General features: G+C 39.2%; 1 protein-coding gene across 1 annotated transcript in view; it reads left to right on the top strand.

The window, feature by feature from the left end:
* Positions 1 to 17940, top strand: part of CSPG5 (chondroitin sulfate proteoglycan 5) — a 176110-nt gene that overhangs the window by 120662 nt on the left and 37508 nt on the right. Inside the window, exon 5 of the mRNA XM_053715645.1 lies at positions 16846 to 16999. Within this exon, the coding sequence (XP_053571620.1) occupies positions 16846 to 16999 (154 nt within the window). The remainder of the gene's footprint in view (positions 1 to 16845; positions 17000 to 17940) is intronic.

Raw genomic sequence — 17940 nt, 5'->3', positions numbered from 1 at the left:
GGCCCCAATCCTAGTGCAGAGGGCCACATACAGCCCATGGGCTGCTGTTAAGCCATCCCAGTTTTAATGAGTTGGAATGTTATAGAAAATAAAGAGAAAAAACACACATGTTGAGTTCGATATTTTTACACAGCAAAATGTAATAGATAAATGGGGGGCAGTTCTGTGTACTGATCTATAACATGAGTGTAGCGCTTACATGATTGTATTTTTATTGCTAATACTTTGTATATATTTCTTCCATTGAAAGGCAGTTACTGAATGAGATGCTCAGTGTTTTGTGCTATTCAGTTCAGCGTCAGTTGTTTCAGTAGGTTGCCATGGTTATTCACTTAAGAGCCAGCTGTGCAATTAATCGGATGCAGAATTTTATTGTTCGGCTTTTTATTAATTTATGTAAAGACAATTCTTATTGAGCGTTCAGCTTTAAATTGATAACACCCCATAATACTATGGATATTTTTTTTTCTATATGGTTAAATAACTCATTGATTGTACCTTGTGGTAGTTATTTTTAGTTCAGGATGTGGAAAACGAACTTGTACCATAGTGCAGGTGCAGGGTTAAAATATAGATGTGAATTGCACCAGCAATGAACTTGATTATTTGCACTTCAAACAATTTAAAGAGAAGCTGAATGGAAATAATAAAATAAAATAACTTGTGGCTGCCAAATAGGGCTGCAACATACTCAGACGTATTTCATATCTACTGAGGCACAAAAACTGGATGTTTTTATTGGTGTCTCAAGTGAGTTACAGCATCTCATATCTTGGAACTATTCAGCATCACACTGTAATTGTGCTATTTATTTCATTTTTACAATAAAAAGTACGTCAAACACTCACAAAATTAATCATCTACAATTAAAAATAAAGGTTTATTCATATTTGTACCAAACAGTTTCTTAAGGGTAAAACTTTCTATACCTTTCCCACTAGGTAATGACAATTCCCATACCAACACAAAAACCCCAAATAAACACTCAGACACCAGTTATGGGAGAAAACCCCTTTCCCCTCGGGAGACAGGGGATGCATTTATTTAAAACAATAACTTATTATTAACTTGCATATTTAAATAGCTGAACGTTGGCCGGCAAGATCTTCCCTGTCCTACAACTCCTAGGTAAGGGGTGCGACCGCCCTAAAGGAATGGGGGCACCCCCATTCCGTCAGCCTGGTGGGCTTGCCAGGAAGGATCGTGCAGGGAGCCACGGAGCGTCAGCCCTTGCGGCTGGCATTGAATGTGCTCTACGTGTCCCCCCCCCCCTTACACCCCATCAGGCTGAGCCTAATCCTGATTTGTCGCACCCTGCTGCTGCCACCACAGGACACATGACGCCATGCTCCTACGATTAAGCCTGGAGTTGAGGGACCCCAAAACTACTAAGACAGCGGTTCCTCAGCCAAAAGACCGAAGGAGGGTCCCTAAAAGCACAATTACAGCACTTTGGTCTTACCAGGGTCCGAATGAATATTCAACCCCCAGCCAAAGTGAGACTATTGCCGGCACCTCTGCAGCCTGCTGTCAACCGCAACACTTCGTCCATAACTGGCAACCAAACAACCTGTAACTTGAGAGGGAAGACAAAAACAGGTTAGTGACCCTACTTTCTGTCTGCAGTCACTGATATAGGCTCTGCAACATCCCCCTCTAGCTACAAGATCAGCTAATACACTTACACAGACACCTAGCAGTTCAACCCTCCACTTTCATATGCCTGAGTCTGAACCTGCCACCTGCAAAATGATGCAAGGACGTAGCAAACTAGGTTACTTGGCAACAGGCTCCAGATGATGAAGAGGAAGTAGATGGATATTTATTAACCCGTCAGATGCCAACGCCAGACCTTTGGTTGAGCTGTCAGAATAACATAATCAATATAAATGAACGGCTGTTGGGAACGGTTAAACCCTCCCCCCACCCCCCATAACTGCTATTGGCACATCAACAGAAAACAGACAGCTTCTTAGTAATAATCAGAATCTTCCTGCACAATTTACATTAATGGTTACTAAAGTGGTTTCTCTGTTTTATTATGGTTTATAAATGTGATTTCCTCTTAAAGGGACAGTCAAGTCAAAATTAAACTTGCATGAATCAGATAGTGCATGCAATTTTAAACAACTTTCTAATTTACTGTTATAATCAGATTTGATTTGTTCTTTTGGTATTCTTTGTTGAAATCTAAACCTAGGTACGCTCATATGCTAATTTCTAAGCCCTTGAGGGCTGCCTCTTATCTCAGTGAATTTTGACAGTTTTTCACAGTTAGACAGTGCTATGTCATGTGTGTTATACAGATAACACTGTGCTCACTCCAGTAGGATTATTTATGAGTCAGCACTGATTGGTTAAAATACAAGTCTGTCAAAAGAACTGAGATAAGGGTGCAGTCTGCAGAGGCTTAGATACAAGGTAATCACAGAGGTAAAAAGTGTATTAATAAAACAATGTTGTTTATGCAAAACTGGGAATGTGTAATAAAAGTATTACCTATCTTTTTAAACAATACATTTTTTTAAGCAGACTGTCCCTTTAAGAAGTGTTGTTTGTACTCCAAGTCTTCCAATGACGGGATACCTTATAGCCTAGAGTCTACAATGTTGGTTAATCCAGCGCCTGCGTATACTTATAACTGTTGTGCAAGCTATCAGGCTTTGTACCAAAACCCTCAATACATACATTGTGTGCGTCGCGTAGTGGACGTATTACTAGTTGAAAAGTAAAAAGTTTTTGCTTGTGCGCTAACCCAATGCGCACAAAAAGCTGAAGTTAGAATATCGCAACCGTGTTAACGTATTCCACATAGAAACCAATGGAGCAAGAAAAGTGGAGAAAACCTAACACCCTACTCAAGTGAAAACCCAATCACATATTCAATTTCTTAAGTTCGCTAACCTGACATGAGAATATGAATATTTCCCAATCCAATGTTCTTCACATAGCAGAATATGTTCTATTTATTCATAAATACATATTTGTATACAGGTGGCCCTCGTTTTACAACGGTTCAATTTACACCGTTTCAGAATAACAACCTTTTTTTCCAGTCATGTGACTGCTATTGAAAAGCATTGAGAAGCAGTGCATTTATTAAAATAGCCAGTAGGTGGAGCTGTCCGCTTGTGTTGCAGCAAAGCCAAGCAAGCTGAAATTAATCAGTTTAACCAGACCTGAGCTATCGAGCAGAATTTAAAGGAACAAGATCTTCCCGTCTATAAATCAGTCCAGATTTGAATGCATAGAAAGAACTGTTTGCAGAAAAATGCAAGTGAAGTCTGTGTTGTGTGATTATTTTATTAGGTTTATAATGCTGTTTAGCAAATGATTTTGTTCATTCAACTTAGTTTAATTATATATTTTGTGTTGTGTGAATATTTTAGTAGGTTTATAATGCTGTTTAGCATTTAAAGTCTTCATTTCAAAGCTTTAAAAATAATGTATTAGGTGTTATGACAATTTTGAGAGGGGCCTGGAAACTATCTCCCTCACTTCCCATTGACTTACATTGTAAACTGGGTTTCAATTTACAATGGTTTCGATTTACAACCATTCCTTCTGGAACCTAACCCCGGCGTAAACTGAGGGCTACCTGTATATATGATGGTATTCTGGTAAAATCTATATCCATACCTATATATATATAGATGATTATGTATAGGTATAGATATATACAGATATATATATATAGGAATATGTCTTTATAAATACTAAGAACATATCCTTCTATGTGCAAGGGCATTTATCACTTTGGTATTGCACATTGTTGTATTTATTCCCTTAGGTTCCAATCCACATGGGGATCATTTGGACACACTATAGATTATAAGTATCTTCATTTTTATTTTTTACTTTTTGTATTTTTTATAGTTCTATATTTTTTGCATTTTTTTTTATTGAGGAACCCTCTATTTTACCTTATATTTGAGGATTATCACACAACTCTGACTTCACATTTTTAAAATAGATTATAGGGACACAGAATCATTTGTCACCTTACATCTATTTATTATGACACTAATGCTTATTTGAAGACATACTGCTTTTAGGGATTACCATATTATATATATATATATATATTTTATTTTTTTTCATCTGACTTTTTTTTATATATGCGTGTATATTTTATGTTTTTATTTATTTTAAGATTTCTTCTTATTTATATTATTATTATTATTTCTTTTATGTAATTAGCAAGAGTCCATGAGCTAGTGACGTATGGGATATACATTCCTACCAGGAGGGGCAAAGTTTCCCAAACCTCAAAATGCCTATAAATACACCCCTCACCACACCCACAAATCAGTTTTACAAACTTTGCCTCCTATGGAGGTGATGAAGTAAGTTTGTGCTAGATTCTACGTTGATATGCGCTTCGCAGCAGGTTGGAGCCCGGTTTTCCTCTCAGCGTGCAGTGAATGTCAGAGGGATGTGAGGAGAGTATTGCCTATTTGAATTCAATGATCTCCTTCTACGGGGTCTATTTCATAGGTTCTCTGTTATCGGTCGTAGAGATTCATCTCTTACCTCCCTTTTCAGATCAACGATATACTCTTATATATATACCATTACCTCTACTGATTCTCGTTTCAGTACTGGTTTGGCTTTCTACTACTTGTAGATGAGTGTCCTGGGGTAAGTAAGTCTTATTTTCTGTGACACTCTAAGCTATGGTTGGGCACTTTGTTTATAAAGTTCTAAATATATGTATTCAAACATTTATTTGCCTTGACTCAGGATGTTCAACGTTCCTTATTTCAGACAGTCAGTTTCATATTTGGGATAATGCATATGAATCAATCAATTTTTTCTTACCTTAAAATTTGACTTTTTCCCTGTGGGCTATTAGGCTCGCGGGGGCTGAAAATGCTTCATTTTATTGCGTCATTCTTGGCGCAGACTTTTTTGGCGCAAATTTTTTTTTCTGTTTCTGGCGTCATACGTGTCGCTGGAAGTTGCGTCATTTTTTTGACGTTTTTTGCGCCAAAAGTGTCGGCGTTCCGGATGTGGCGTCATTTTTGGCGCCAAAAGCATTTAGGCGCCAAATAATGTGGGCGTCTTTTTTGGCGCTAAAAAATATGGGCGTCACTATTGTCTCCACATTATTTAAGTCTCATTATTTATTGCTTCTGGTTGCTAGAAGCTTGTTCACTGTCATTTTTTTCCCATTCCTGAAACTGTCATTTAAGGAATTTGATCAATTTTGCTTTATATGTTGTTTTTTCTATTACATATTGCAAGATGTCTCTGTTTGTCCCTGAGTCAGAAGCCACTTCTGGAAAAATTCTTAACTGAGTTTCAGTTCTACCAAAGCTAAGTTAATTTATTTTAAATATTATAAATGTTTATCTTTAGCTATGGTTTGTATTAAGTTATTATGATATACTTTTACATGCAGATTCCATTAGTATTTATGCTTTATACATTTCCATTCTTAAGTACAAGAAATGTTTAAAAGATTTATAAGAAATATTTTTTCTGATTAAGGCTTTGTCTGACTTCGTACCTTCTAATACAATTTTTAGGTCTTTTTCACTTCTTTTTTAATTATTGAAGTTTCAAATGACCAACAACATACTGATTTATCCTTCTCTGATGATGTTTTTTTCCCTTTCAGAAATTCTCTTCATCAGATATTGACACTAACAAATCTACTTTTTTATATAATTTTTTTATTATTAAAGTACATTTGTTCTTTTTTGAAGAGGTGTTGATTATTTTGGATATTAAGGTAACTAGTTCTTTAAAACTAGTTGACACTATTTCTGCCTTTTTATTCTTCTGTGATTTCAGAGGTTTTCTTTCCAATTCCCCATACTAGGGAATGGAATAGGCTGAGAATTTTCTTTTATTTTTAAACTATATTCTTTGTCAGCAGTTAAATTTAATTTGGAGGGTTCTCCAATTTATTGGAGCTATCTCTACTCCTACTAATTATGCTATTGTTTTTATAGCAAAATAGTATTTATTTTCCTTTATATAGTTATTTCTTATTTATGGAAAATTATTTAGTTTCAGGTACTTTTCTTGGTCCTGTGATATTGCAATTGCTTCATTTTTTCTGTTTACTTTAAGATCAAGTATCAGATTATGATTTATTTTAGCATTGTTAAAGGGACAACATTTACTAGACTAGGTGCTGTTGCATTTGTCTTGTTGTTTTGCATTTTGCAAGTCCTCTGTTTTGACTGGTCCTTTAAAATGGACTATCATGCTAATGATTTCATTTGTGTCTTCATTTTATTGAATATATTCGCAAATGAGGGTTAATCTATGTCTTTAGCTATTTTAGCTAGAAGAATTTTGTGATTTTTTAAAAAACAAAAAAGAAAATCTATATTTCTTTTGTTCTAAGATAATCAATTCTTAACTGTTACTATGGGCTTCAAGATTGAGTTCTAAGAATAAACTTTAAGCTTATACTAGTTTGGTTGTTCTTATTAAGGAACGAATTCCTGAGTTCTTTCCCAAGTAACATGTTTATAATTGGGGTTCGAAATCAGCTCCCTAATATTGCGATGTACGTGCCGTATTCCAGCTTGCTGGTAAGGGGCAGGTTAAGACTTCTTTGAAATTTATTTGGTTCTATTATGTCCAAATGTCTTTGATTTTATTCCAGTAAGGCTAACACTTTCTTTCAGTGTGTTTCTGTCCTATATATTTTGGATACTGTTGAAGCATGGCTGGGTACCCATGGGGTTCAAGCGCTGCTCAGACCTGGAATCTTCTGGGGTATTTCTTCCAGTTCTTTTTCTAAGAACTGGGTTTTGGAGTTTTATTCAAACTATTCTGCCTTTTTATGGTCATTGATAGCATTACTTGTTTTCATTAGATACAATAAATGCATATTCTTCATTTTTCTGTTTTCATTCAGATTATTTCCTGTGGATGCGGAATCTCATATGTTTCACTTGCTCTTCAGGACATAGTTAGAGGATCTTTTTTTCAAAAGCTCTTGATTCCTCACGTAAGGGTCACCTTTTTAGGTTTCCAGATGGTTTATGTCACTATCTTTGTCTCTATCAGACAAGGGACAATTTGTATTGGGTTCCGTCTGTCGGTACTTTTAGTCTCTATTATTTCCTTCAGTTGCTATATATGCATAGAAGTTTTAACAGCTTTGGATTCAATTCCCTTTGCTCATTTTCAATGGAAAGATCCTTTCCAGCTTTTTATGAGTGTTGTTTCTTCAAGAACATGGTTGGAGGATCAATTAACCAAAAAGTTTGTTGATTCCTCAGACAAGAGTAACCTTTTTTAGATTTCCGGATGGATTCAGTGTCCATGACTCTGTTTCTGTTGGATTAGAGACGTCTGAAATTGTTTTCATCTTATCGAAACCTTCAGTCTCAATCATTCCCTTCGGTAGCCTTATGCATGGAAATTCTAGGTTCTTATGACTGCTGCATTGGACGTGTTCCCCTTTGCTCATTTTCACATGCGCCCTCTTCAGCTCTGTATGCTGAACCAGTGGTGCCGGGATTATACAAAGATATCTCATTTAATATCTTTAAAACCGATTGTTCGACACCCTCTGACGTGGTACAGACCACCATCGTTTAGTTCAGGGGGCTTCTTTTTTTCTTCCAACCTGGACTGTGATCTCAACAGATGCAAGCCTGACAGGTTGGGGAGCTGTATGGGGGTTTCTGACAGCACAAGGGGTTTGGGAATCTCAGGAGGTGAGATTACCAATCAATATTTTGGAACTCTGTGCAATTTTCAGAGCTCTTCAGTCATGGCCTCTTCTAAAGAGAGAATCATTCATTTGTTTCAGACAGACAATGTCACAACTGTGGCATATATCAATCATCAAGGAGGGACTCACAGTCCTCTGGCTATGAAAGAAGTATCTCGAATACTGGTATAAGCGGAATCCAGCTCCTGTCTAATCTCTGCAGTTCATATCCCAGGTATAGACAATTGGGAAGTGGATTATCTCAGTCGCCAAGCGTTACATCCGGGCGAGTGGTCTCTCTTCACCCAGAGGTGTTTCTTCAGATTGTTCAAATGTGGGGACTTCCAGAAATAGATCTGATGGTTTCTCATCTACACAAGAAACTTCCCAGGTATCTGTCCAGATCCAGGGATCCTCAGGCGGAAGCAGTGGATGCATTGTCACTTCCTTGGAAGTATCATCTTGCCTATATCTTTCCGCCTCTAGTTCTTCTTCCAAGAGTAATCTCCAAGATTCTGAAGGAATGCTCGTTTTTTCTGCTGGTGGCTCCAGCATGGCCTCTCAGGTTTTGGTATGCGGATCTTGTCCGCATGGCTTCTTGTCATCTGTGGACTCTTCCGTTAAGACCAGACCTTCTGTCATAAGGTCCTTTTTTACCTTCAGGATCTCAAATCCTTAAATTTAAAGGTATGGAGATTGAACGCTTGATTCTTAGTCAAAGAGGTTTCTCTGACTCTGTGATTAATACTATGTTACAGGCTCGTAGATCTGTATCTAGGATGATATATTATCGAGTCTGGAAGACTTACATTTCTTGGTGTCTTTCTCATCATTTTTTCTGGCATTCTTTTAGAATTCCGAGAATTTTACAGTTTCTTCAGGATGGTTTGGATAAAGGTTTGTCTGCAAGTTCCTTGAAAGGACAAATCTCTGCTCTTTCTGTTCTTTTTCACAGAAGGATTGCTATTCTTCCTGATATTTATTGTTTTATACAAGCTTTGGTTCGTATAAAACCTGTTATTAAGTCAATTTCTCCTCCTTGGAGTTTGAATTTGGTTCTGGGGGCTCTTCAAGCTCCTCCGTTTGAACCTATGCATTCACTGGACATTAAATTACTTTCTTGGAAAGTTTTGTTTCTTTTGGCCATCTCTTCTGCTAGAAGAGTTTCTGAATTATCTGCTCTTTTCCTGTGAGTCTCCTTTTCTGATTTTTCATCAGGATAAGGCGATGTTGCGAACTTCTTTTAAATTTTTACCTAAGGTTGTGAATTCTAACAACATTAGTAGAGAAATTGTGGTTCCTTCATTATGTCCTAATCCTAAGAATTCTAAGGAGAGATCATTGCATTCTTTGGATGTTGTTAGAGCTTTGAAATATTATGTTGAAGCTACTAAGAATTTCCGAAAGACTTCTAGTCTATTTGTTATCTTTTCCGGTTCTAGGAAAGGTCAGAAGGCCTCTGCCATTTCTTTGGCATCTTGGTTGAAATCTTTAATTCATCATGCTTATGTCGAGTCGGGTAAATCTCCGCCTCAAAGGATTACAGCTCATTCTCCTAGGTCAGTTTCTACTTACTGGGTGTTTAGGAATGAAGCTTCGATTGATCAGATTTGCAAAGCGGCAACTTGGTCTTCTTTGCATACTTTTACTAAATTCTACCATTTTGATGTGTATTCTTCTTCTGAAGCAGTTTTTGGTAGAAAAAATACTTCAGGCAGCTGTTTCAGTTTGATTCTTCTGCTTATAATTTCAGTTTTCTTCATTACAAGATTTAAACTTTATTTTGGGTGTGGATTATTTTTCAGCGGAATTGGCTGTCTTTATTTTATCCCTCCCTCTCTAGTGACTCTTGCGTGGAAGATCCACATCTTGGGTAGTCATTATCCCATACGTCACTAGCTCATGGACTCTTGCTAATTACATGAAAGAAAACATAATTTATGTAAGAACTTACCTGATAAATTAATTTCTTTCATATTAGCAAGAGTCCATGAGGCCCACCCTTTTTTTGTGGTGGTTATGATTTTTTTGTATAAAGCACAATTATTCCAATTCCTTGTTTTTTATGCTTTCGCACTTTTTTCTTATCACCCCACTTCTTGGCTATCCGTTAATCTGATTTGTGGGTGTGGTGAGGGGTGTATTTATAGGCATTTTGAGGTTTGGGAAACTTTGCCCCTCCTGGTAGGAATGTATATCCCATACGTCACTAGCTCATGGACTCTTGCTAATATGAAAGAAATGAATTTATCAGGTAAGTTCTTACATAAATTATGTTTTTTTTTTATGAATTATTTTTTTATTGGAGATAACGTTTGTACACTGACATAGTCGTCCATATAAGTAAAATAATAAGGCTTTTAACAGAGTCTAACGGACTTATTAGCTTTAATTGAATTACCTAATTTTATACAAACACATAATTAGATACAACATATTCTGCCTTTATATATTCCATAGTATCCATACTTGCATCACATACATAAAATGAAAAACGTAATAGATACTACTATTATTTTTAAAGACTGTAAGCAGAAAAAAAAACAAAACAAAAAAACAAGAACTATACCAGGTACAGATACAGACTTATATCATACTGGACTATATACCTTATCGAAACTTTTTAACTCTATTCATTTCTTAATGCATGCAAAACAGAAGGGAGGATTTGACTTTCCCTCATTGTATATTTATAATAATATTTTCTTGGGGAAGGTAGCACTAGATTGGCTCACAGAAGGTGACTATATTGCATCCCTAGTGGCTTCAAGCATTACTTCACTGTCAAGTGGGGAAACTACCAATAAAGATGGAGAAATATATTTCTATATACACAATTATTAAAGCTTGGCATGCTCTATGTAAATTACTAGATGCTGACTATACGATTTCTAATTCATTACCAATTGTTGGAAACCCATATTTTACTGAAGGAGTGCATAACAAAGTTTGGGCCAATAAAGGGCTAAATATATATATTTCAATTAAAAGATCCAGATTCCTCTAGTACTCTTTCCTTTGCAGACTTAAAACAACAATACAACCTTGTAATATTTACAAACACTGTGGCAAACCTAGCCACTTCTGGACTATACCGTGAGAAAGGTTGTCTATAGGCTGTATATTGTGCTATGTAGATGTGACAGACCCTTCTGTCAGCACTGAAAGAGTTAACTGTGTTCAGCTTTAGCCTCAGCTATGGTGCACTGTCATTAATGTTATTGATACACAGTCCATTGTTTAATCAACCTCAGAGAGCAGACCCTAGATGATAAGGAAAGCCAAGTGTGTGTCTGTGTTTAAATTGTTATCAGCTTGAGCAAGGTATTCTATTGTATCATGTAAAAGGGCGTGTTCCCTCCATCTAATGTACAACATTCTTTCAACCCCCCTTCTGGGGGGGGTCAGACCTGCATAAATACTGGGCATATGAGCCTTAATAAAATTCATTCTGTTTAAAACCTGAAAACTGGCTGGGTTGTGAATTGCTGATTCCCTATGCAGGACATTATTCCCTGGTGTTAACCCTTGGTATCCGGTTGGTACCGTTACAATTGGTGGCAAGCGACGGAATGAACCTTATCGCCCAGAAGAGCAACTACACAAGCCAGTAACCTCAGGAAGAGGGGGATTACTACAATACTGACTAAGATGGAAGGAGTACCAGGGACCGAAGTGAATGGAGATGGATTATTCTAAGCTAAAGAGACAAACGTAAAAGGAACTGCTAGAAGCCAGGGGAAAGATAGGCAGCAGCAAACCCAAGGCTATATTAATTGCTGAGCTGATGGAGGGAGACAGAGCTCGCAGCGCTACGCCTCCAGCAGCCATGGAGGAGACCCTATACCAGAGGGAAATGAGGACCAGGCTGGAATTTTTACCCCAACCTGTACCACGGGATATGCTATCCGTGGTAATGGCAGATGTGCAGGAGTACGTGATGGCACACAGTCCGCGGAATGCATCCTCCCGAGCAGAATCCATTTTGGACGCACTCAGCAACCCAGTAAGACCCAAAATCCCATACCATGCATTTAAAATGTTTTGTGAGGAGAAGGATGAGATTGATGGGTATTTACAGGATTTTGAGAGACTGTGCGAGTTACATGATTTGGAGCAGTCCGTATGGGTGCCGGTGCTAGCAGGCAAGCTAGCCGGTAGGGCAGCGGAAGCGTATCGCGCTGTACCCAGGGAGGACAGCAAGGATTACGCTAAAGTGAAGAGAGCGATCTTGGAAAGATATGCCATTACCTCAGAGGCATACCGGCGCAAGTTTAGAGGCCTGCGCAAGCCAGAAAGAGATTCCCATGCAGAGTGGGCCCACAAGCTGGATCAAGCATCTCAGGGGTGTATACAGGCCAGCCAAGCTACCACCATGGAAGAATTGCGACAACTGATGCTGTTGGAGCAATTCTTTAACGGCTTGTCCCCAGAAGCCCAAGAATGGGTGAGAGATCGAAAACCCCTCACCTTAACCGAAGCAGCCAGATTAGCAGACCAGCATTTTGATGCCAGGAGGCGCCATGGACTACAGCCTAACAACGGACGGGCTAATATACAATGCCACACCTGCAAGCAGTGGGGACATATGGCACGTGAGTGCACCCAAAATCGGAGCAGACAAGCTTGGAACCAGGTCAGACAGAACCTGGCCCCAAGGGCGGCTGCTCACCATTACCAAACGGAGCCAGCCGCTCATGAGGTGTTGAGCACCCAAGCCGAGGAACCCCTGGGAATTCTGCATGAGGTGATGTCGGTCCAGGGACTTCGGGATTCGGGAGCTACTTTAACCCTGATAGCTCCCCATTTGGTGCCGGATACAGCACCCACTGGCGGATCCGTGGCAGTACGAGGGGCAGGGGGAGCAGTATACCGATTGCCCACTGCTAGAGTGGAGTACAGACCCCCAGTCACCCCAGCAGCTGCCAGTTACCAACCCCCGGCGCACCGCTATACCACACGGCCTCCGGCCACGAACTACCCTCAGAGAGCCCGGTTCAATTCGCGGGGCTACTCACAACCTATTCGGTGCTTTGGATGTAAGCAACTAGGGCACAAAAGACCAGAGTGTCCCCTAAACGCAGCGAATCAAGCACAGTCCTGGAGAAGACCCGCTGGCGGAATCCCACATAATCCTCAGCCTGTGGCCCGCTACGTAGAGGCGCCAGAATGCTGGGGCAGCCTACATGAAGCAGACCCCGTGCAAGCTGCCCACTGGAATAACCGGCAACGGGTTAAAGTGAATGGGAAGGAGGTCAGTTGTCTACGGGATACTGGTGCTACCATGACCTTGCTTCAAGAGAACTTGGTGCCTGAGAAACAGCACACTGGAGACACTGTGGCTGTGAGGGTAGCAGGGGGCACTGTGTTCCGCCTACCTGTTGCCAGGGTACATTTGGATTGGGGAGTGGGCGCTAGACTTGTGAATGTGGGGGTCAAGAAGGACTTACCTGCTGATGTTCTCCTTGGAAATGACTTGGCCCCCCTTGTTTCTGCCTATGCTCCCATGGATCCCGCTGATGTTAACCCTGTGACTACCCAAGCCCAGTCCCTCCGGGAAGAGACGCTTCCATGTTTGGGGTGGGGGCAGTACTGAGCCAAGTTGGAGCAGATGGCGGAGAACACCCCGTAGCTTACTTGAGCCGAAAGTTGTTGCCCCGGACATCCCCAAGCCGATCCGTTGGGATCAGACTGTGTATGCCGGCTTGGTTCTGGGGGAGCATTGTGGCAAACCTAGCCACTTCTGGACTATAACGTGAGAAAGGTTGTCTATAGGCTGTATATTGTGCTATGTAGATGTGACAGACCCTTCTGTCAGCACTGAAAGAGTTAACTGTGTTCAGCTTTAGCCTCAGCTATGGTGCACTGTCATTAATGTTATTGATACACAGTCCATTGTTTAATCAACCTCAGAGAGCAGACCCTAGATGATAAGGAAAGCCAAGTGTGTGTCTGTGTTTAAATTGTTATCAGCTTGAGCAAGGTATTCTATTGTATCATGTAAAAGGGCGTGTTCCCTCCATCTAATGTACAACATTCTTTCAACCCCCCTTCTGGGGGGGGTCAGACCTGCATAAATACTGGGCATATGAGCCTTAATAAAATTCATTCTGTTTAAAACCTGAAAACTGGCTGGGTTGTGAATTGCTGATTCCCTATGCAGGACATTGTTCCCTGGTGTTAACCCTTGGTATCCGGTTGGTACCGTTACAAACACGGCACTGGTTTTACGAATTAACTAAAAAAACAAATCATGTATGGATATACTCTGGGATACATGCAGGTTGTCTTCTATATTCTGCAGGTAATCACTCTAGCAATTACTGGCTCAAATTGATACTGAATGTTTTAGGAGACTTAAATTCGCAATTGTTAGTATTCAAATGGCAATCAGATATACCAGAGATAGATAAAAAGGATATCATTGGCAGTATCCGGAAAGTGGAAAGAGCTACACTTAGCGGCAAGCTGGCGAGAAAACCATATTAAATTAATTAACGGAGTATATATTGTGCCTTCGACTTTAACTAAATGGTTCCCTAACATTATTAATAATTGTCCGCAATGCTCCAATCTTAATCCTAACTGAATGCATATGTTTTGGAATTGCCCCAAAATTCAGCAATTCTGGTCAAAAATAAGTTTTTGGCTAAGTATCATTTATAATCACAATTAAGCCTTATTAGGCGTCTCATGTTCATGTTACTACCAAATATCATAAATTTACCATCACTTTAAATTGCAGGGAAAAGGTACAAAATAAATCACTGCAACATTTTTTGACTACACATAATTAAGCATTTTAAGCAAGTGGAGCGTGATATTTGCACTGCACTCGTGCAGTTTTTAAAAACAAAATAAAGATGCTACAATTTATTTTTGTACAAAATAAACCTCACACTTTATTTTGGGGGGACATTTTTAAGATTAACCAGAGGTCTGACATCTGGTTAATTTTCAGAGTGCTAATTGTTACCGTGAGCTTGCGGTAGCATTAACCAGCCACTTGTAATGGCTGGTTATTTATTGTGCTGCGAATTTGCCGTTTGTGGGCGCGCAATAAATTAGTGCTTCACTTGTAATCTAGCCCTTTATAGTACAATCTCAAGGTGCATACTTTCCCTTTAAATATATGTACTGTCAATCTGATATCCATGCACATTACTAGTGAGGATTAATTATACAGACTGTTTCATCATCTTACATAGTTATTGCTGCAATAATTAATGTCAATGTATTCATTATTCTGCTCCATAATTAAATATATCAACTTCACAGCTGTTAAATACTTTTTTTGTGGCCATCAATATAACATAGAGACATACTAAAGTATATATTTTATCTGCATCTGTTTCTGTCCATTTAATGATCTTCTACTCACCAGATTTTAGACAACTACTTGTAAAGCAGTCTCTAAAGGGGTCCTTAGCATTCTAGACACAGTAAGCCCAGACAATGCCCCTCAAATCCTTGTAAAATGGTCCTCAACTCAGTTACTGTAATACATATGACACACTTTTTTTTTTAATTACAATTTGTTTTGAAATATCGTATTACAGTAATCAACGCAAACATCGCAAGTATTAGAACATGGTGCAAACATCAATATACATTGACAACTGGCTTATAATTTAACATGTAATGTGGACAGTAGAACAGCATCCAACAATTTAGGATGCCATTGTGCTCATAATTCTTCAAAAGATTTGTATGTGTAAAACTAGGCGCCAAAAATATTGACAGGTGTGTCGGAACGGACATGATAAGGCAAAGAGAGGAGAAGGAAGAAAAAATGGAGGGGGAGGGCAAGATCAGAGTATGGTAGGGAAGAAATTAGGGGAAAGGGTATAAGAACCATGCACCAGGGGCTCTTTTACATTTATCTAATCTTTTTCCCGACTTCCCATGTCTTACAGTGAAGATTAACTTTATTATTAGCGCTGCGGAATCTGTTGACGCTCTACAAATACCGGTTAATAATAATAATATTAATGGTAAAGATAGGACTCTTCATTGTTTCTAGATAGTTCCTAACCTTAGAGATATCATTCCAAGTGGGGAGTGTGACTTGTTTCCATAGTCAAGCAATAGACAATTTCACTGTTATCAGTAAATAGATACTAAGCAGACTCTTGGGAGTAAGAGGAAACTCAATAAACAGATGGAACAGTACGGTCTGCGGTTTGACCCACAATAGAGGATCCAGGTTGAGACATTTACGGGAGAGCAGTCTCCAGAGGGGTTTTAGTACTTGACATTCCCACCACACGTGGGCCGGCGACCCCACCATTCCACATCCCCTCCAGCATAAGGGAGAATTCAAGTGACAAATTTTAATGAATCTTAGGGGGGTTAGGTGCCACTGAGTACAAACCTTGAGGTACAATTCTAGCAGGGTAATACAATAAAGGGCTTGCTTTGTAATTAAGATTGCTTTGGACCATTCGCCCTGGGTGGCGTGAAATTGTAGGGCTCTCTCCCAAGATATGATATAGGCAGATTTATAGTAAGTGGGAGGATTAAGCACATCTCGATAGGAGATTGATAATACCCTAGGGATTCTTTTGGCTGTATTCCATCTTTTTCCCAGCTGGTGGGAGCATGTAGGTGATGAACAGTGAACCCCTATGATTGTAAGAGACGCCAAAGTCTCCAGAACTCGAACTGAAGCAATTGGGTGGGCTGGTAGGCAGAGCGAAAGTTTGCAAGTGAAATTAGTCATCCGTCAGGGAATAGATCTCCTATATTATTGATACCATGTGTATGCCTTAGGAGGGGATTTGAGTCCCTAAGGGCTTTGAGTAGGCCCGAAAGTGAGTGAATTGGCGAGGGATGAGGAGCAATCTGAGGTAAAGATCGGATTTTTTCCCAAAAGCGTAGGGCCATAAGACACACTTTTAATATGTAAATTAAAAGATTAAAAGGACACTTTTATGTAAAAATTGTGCTTGTGCCACACTCCCCAGAAAGCAAAATCCAAAACTGCTGCAAATTGCCAAAACCAGCTATTTCATTTACAGGTTATAGAAATGGCTTTTCTGCATCTAAGGGAGCGTGATAAAAGCACATCTTTTATAAACAAAAGCAGAAAGTGTTTAAAACAATTGTGTAAAACCTTCTTTGGTTTGTAAGTAATTCTTTTTTATTCTCTAATCCAGCAGGTACAGGACTCCTTCAGAGCTCCACAACGATAATTTTTCTCTGTCCACGATTGCAGAAGGCTCGCACCCAAATGTAAGGAAACTATGCGACACTCCATCTAACCTCTCCCCCCATGCCCGTGCATTGGCTTACTATGATAACATTATCTGTCAGGTAACTCGCCTGTTTCATGTCTCCCAATTCTGCATGCTTCAAGCCTTCTATCCACTGCGCTGGGTTGGTTCAGAGAGCACATTAACTGCTAGCAGTGTCCTCAGATATCTCCAGTTCATTAGTAGGGTTGCCAGCGGTCTTCTACAAAATTACTGGACCACCAGTGCGTGATCTTAAGAACTAGGTAGGTCAGGTCAACCAATTATCTTCAGCCTTTGCCAGTTATGCGCCCATATCAGCCCTCAGATCAAACCTACATTCCTGTAGCCCATCACATATACTGTATGCCAAAACCAGGTGTCAAACTATATCTCACCAATTAAAAGGACAGTGTACTGTAACATTTCCTTCCATTTATTATTTTACCAGGGATCCATTTTACTTGCAGGAGTAGCTCCTTTAACTTTATTTTGTTATTTGAAATAGCTGATTATACTTAAAGTCATATAAAACCCGACATATTTTTTTTTTATTTTTCATAGAGAGTATGCAATTTTAAACAACTTTCCAGTTTACTACCATTATTGCATTTGCTTAATTCTGTTAGAATATTTTGTTGAAAAGCATACCCAGGTAAGCTCAGGAGTATCTTGTCATTGGCTCACCTAATTTGTTCAGCTAGGTCCCAGTAGCACATTGCTGCTCCTCCAAAAATAGAATACCAGGAGAATTAAGCAAATTTGATAATATAAGTAAATTGGAATGTTGTTTAAAATAGTATTCTTTATCTGAATCATGAAAGGAATGTTTTGGGTTTCATGACCCTTTAAGTATTGGCTAAGGAAAAGCTTTGTATTCGGACCCTTCATTAGGACCCAAATGTTGAAGAAGGCGACTGCTCGTGGCGTTCGACTCTTTTCGGAGCCGGTTTTATTCTTGTGAAAGTGCAACACACTAAGATCACAGATTAAAGTGTGTTGCATTTAGCTCCGAAAAGAGCT

Source organism: Bombina bombina, chromosome 5 (genome assembly GCF_027579735.1).
Source record: "Bombina bombina isolate aBomBom1 chromosome 5, aBomBom1.pri, whole genome shotgun sequence".
Lineage (NCBI taxonomy): Eukaryota > Metazoa > Chordata > Amphibia > Anura > Bombinatoridae > Bombina > Bombina bombina.
This window is presented reverse-complemented; position numbering and strand designations above follow the sequence as displayed.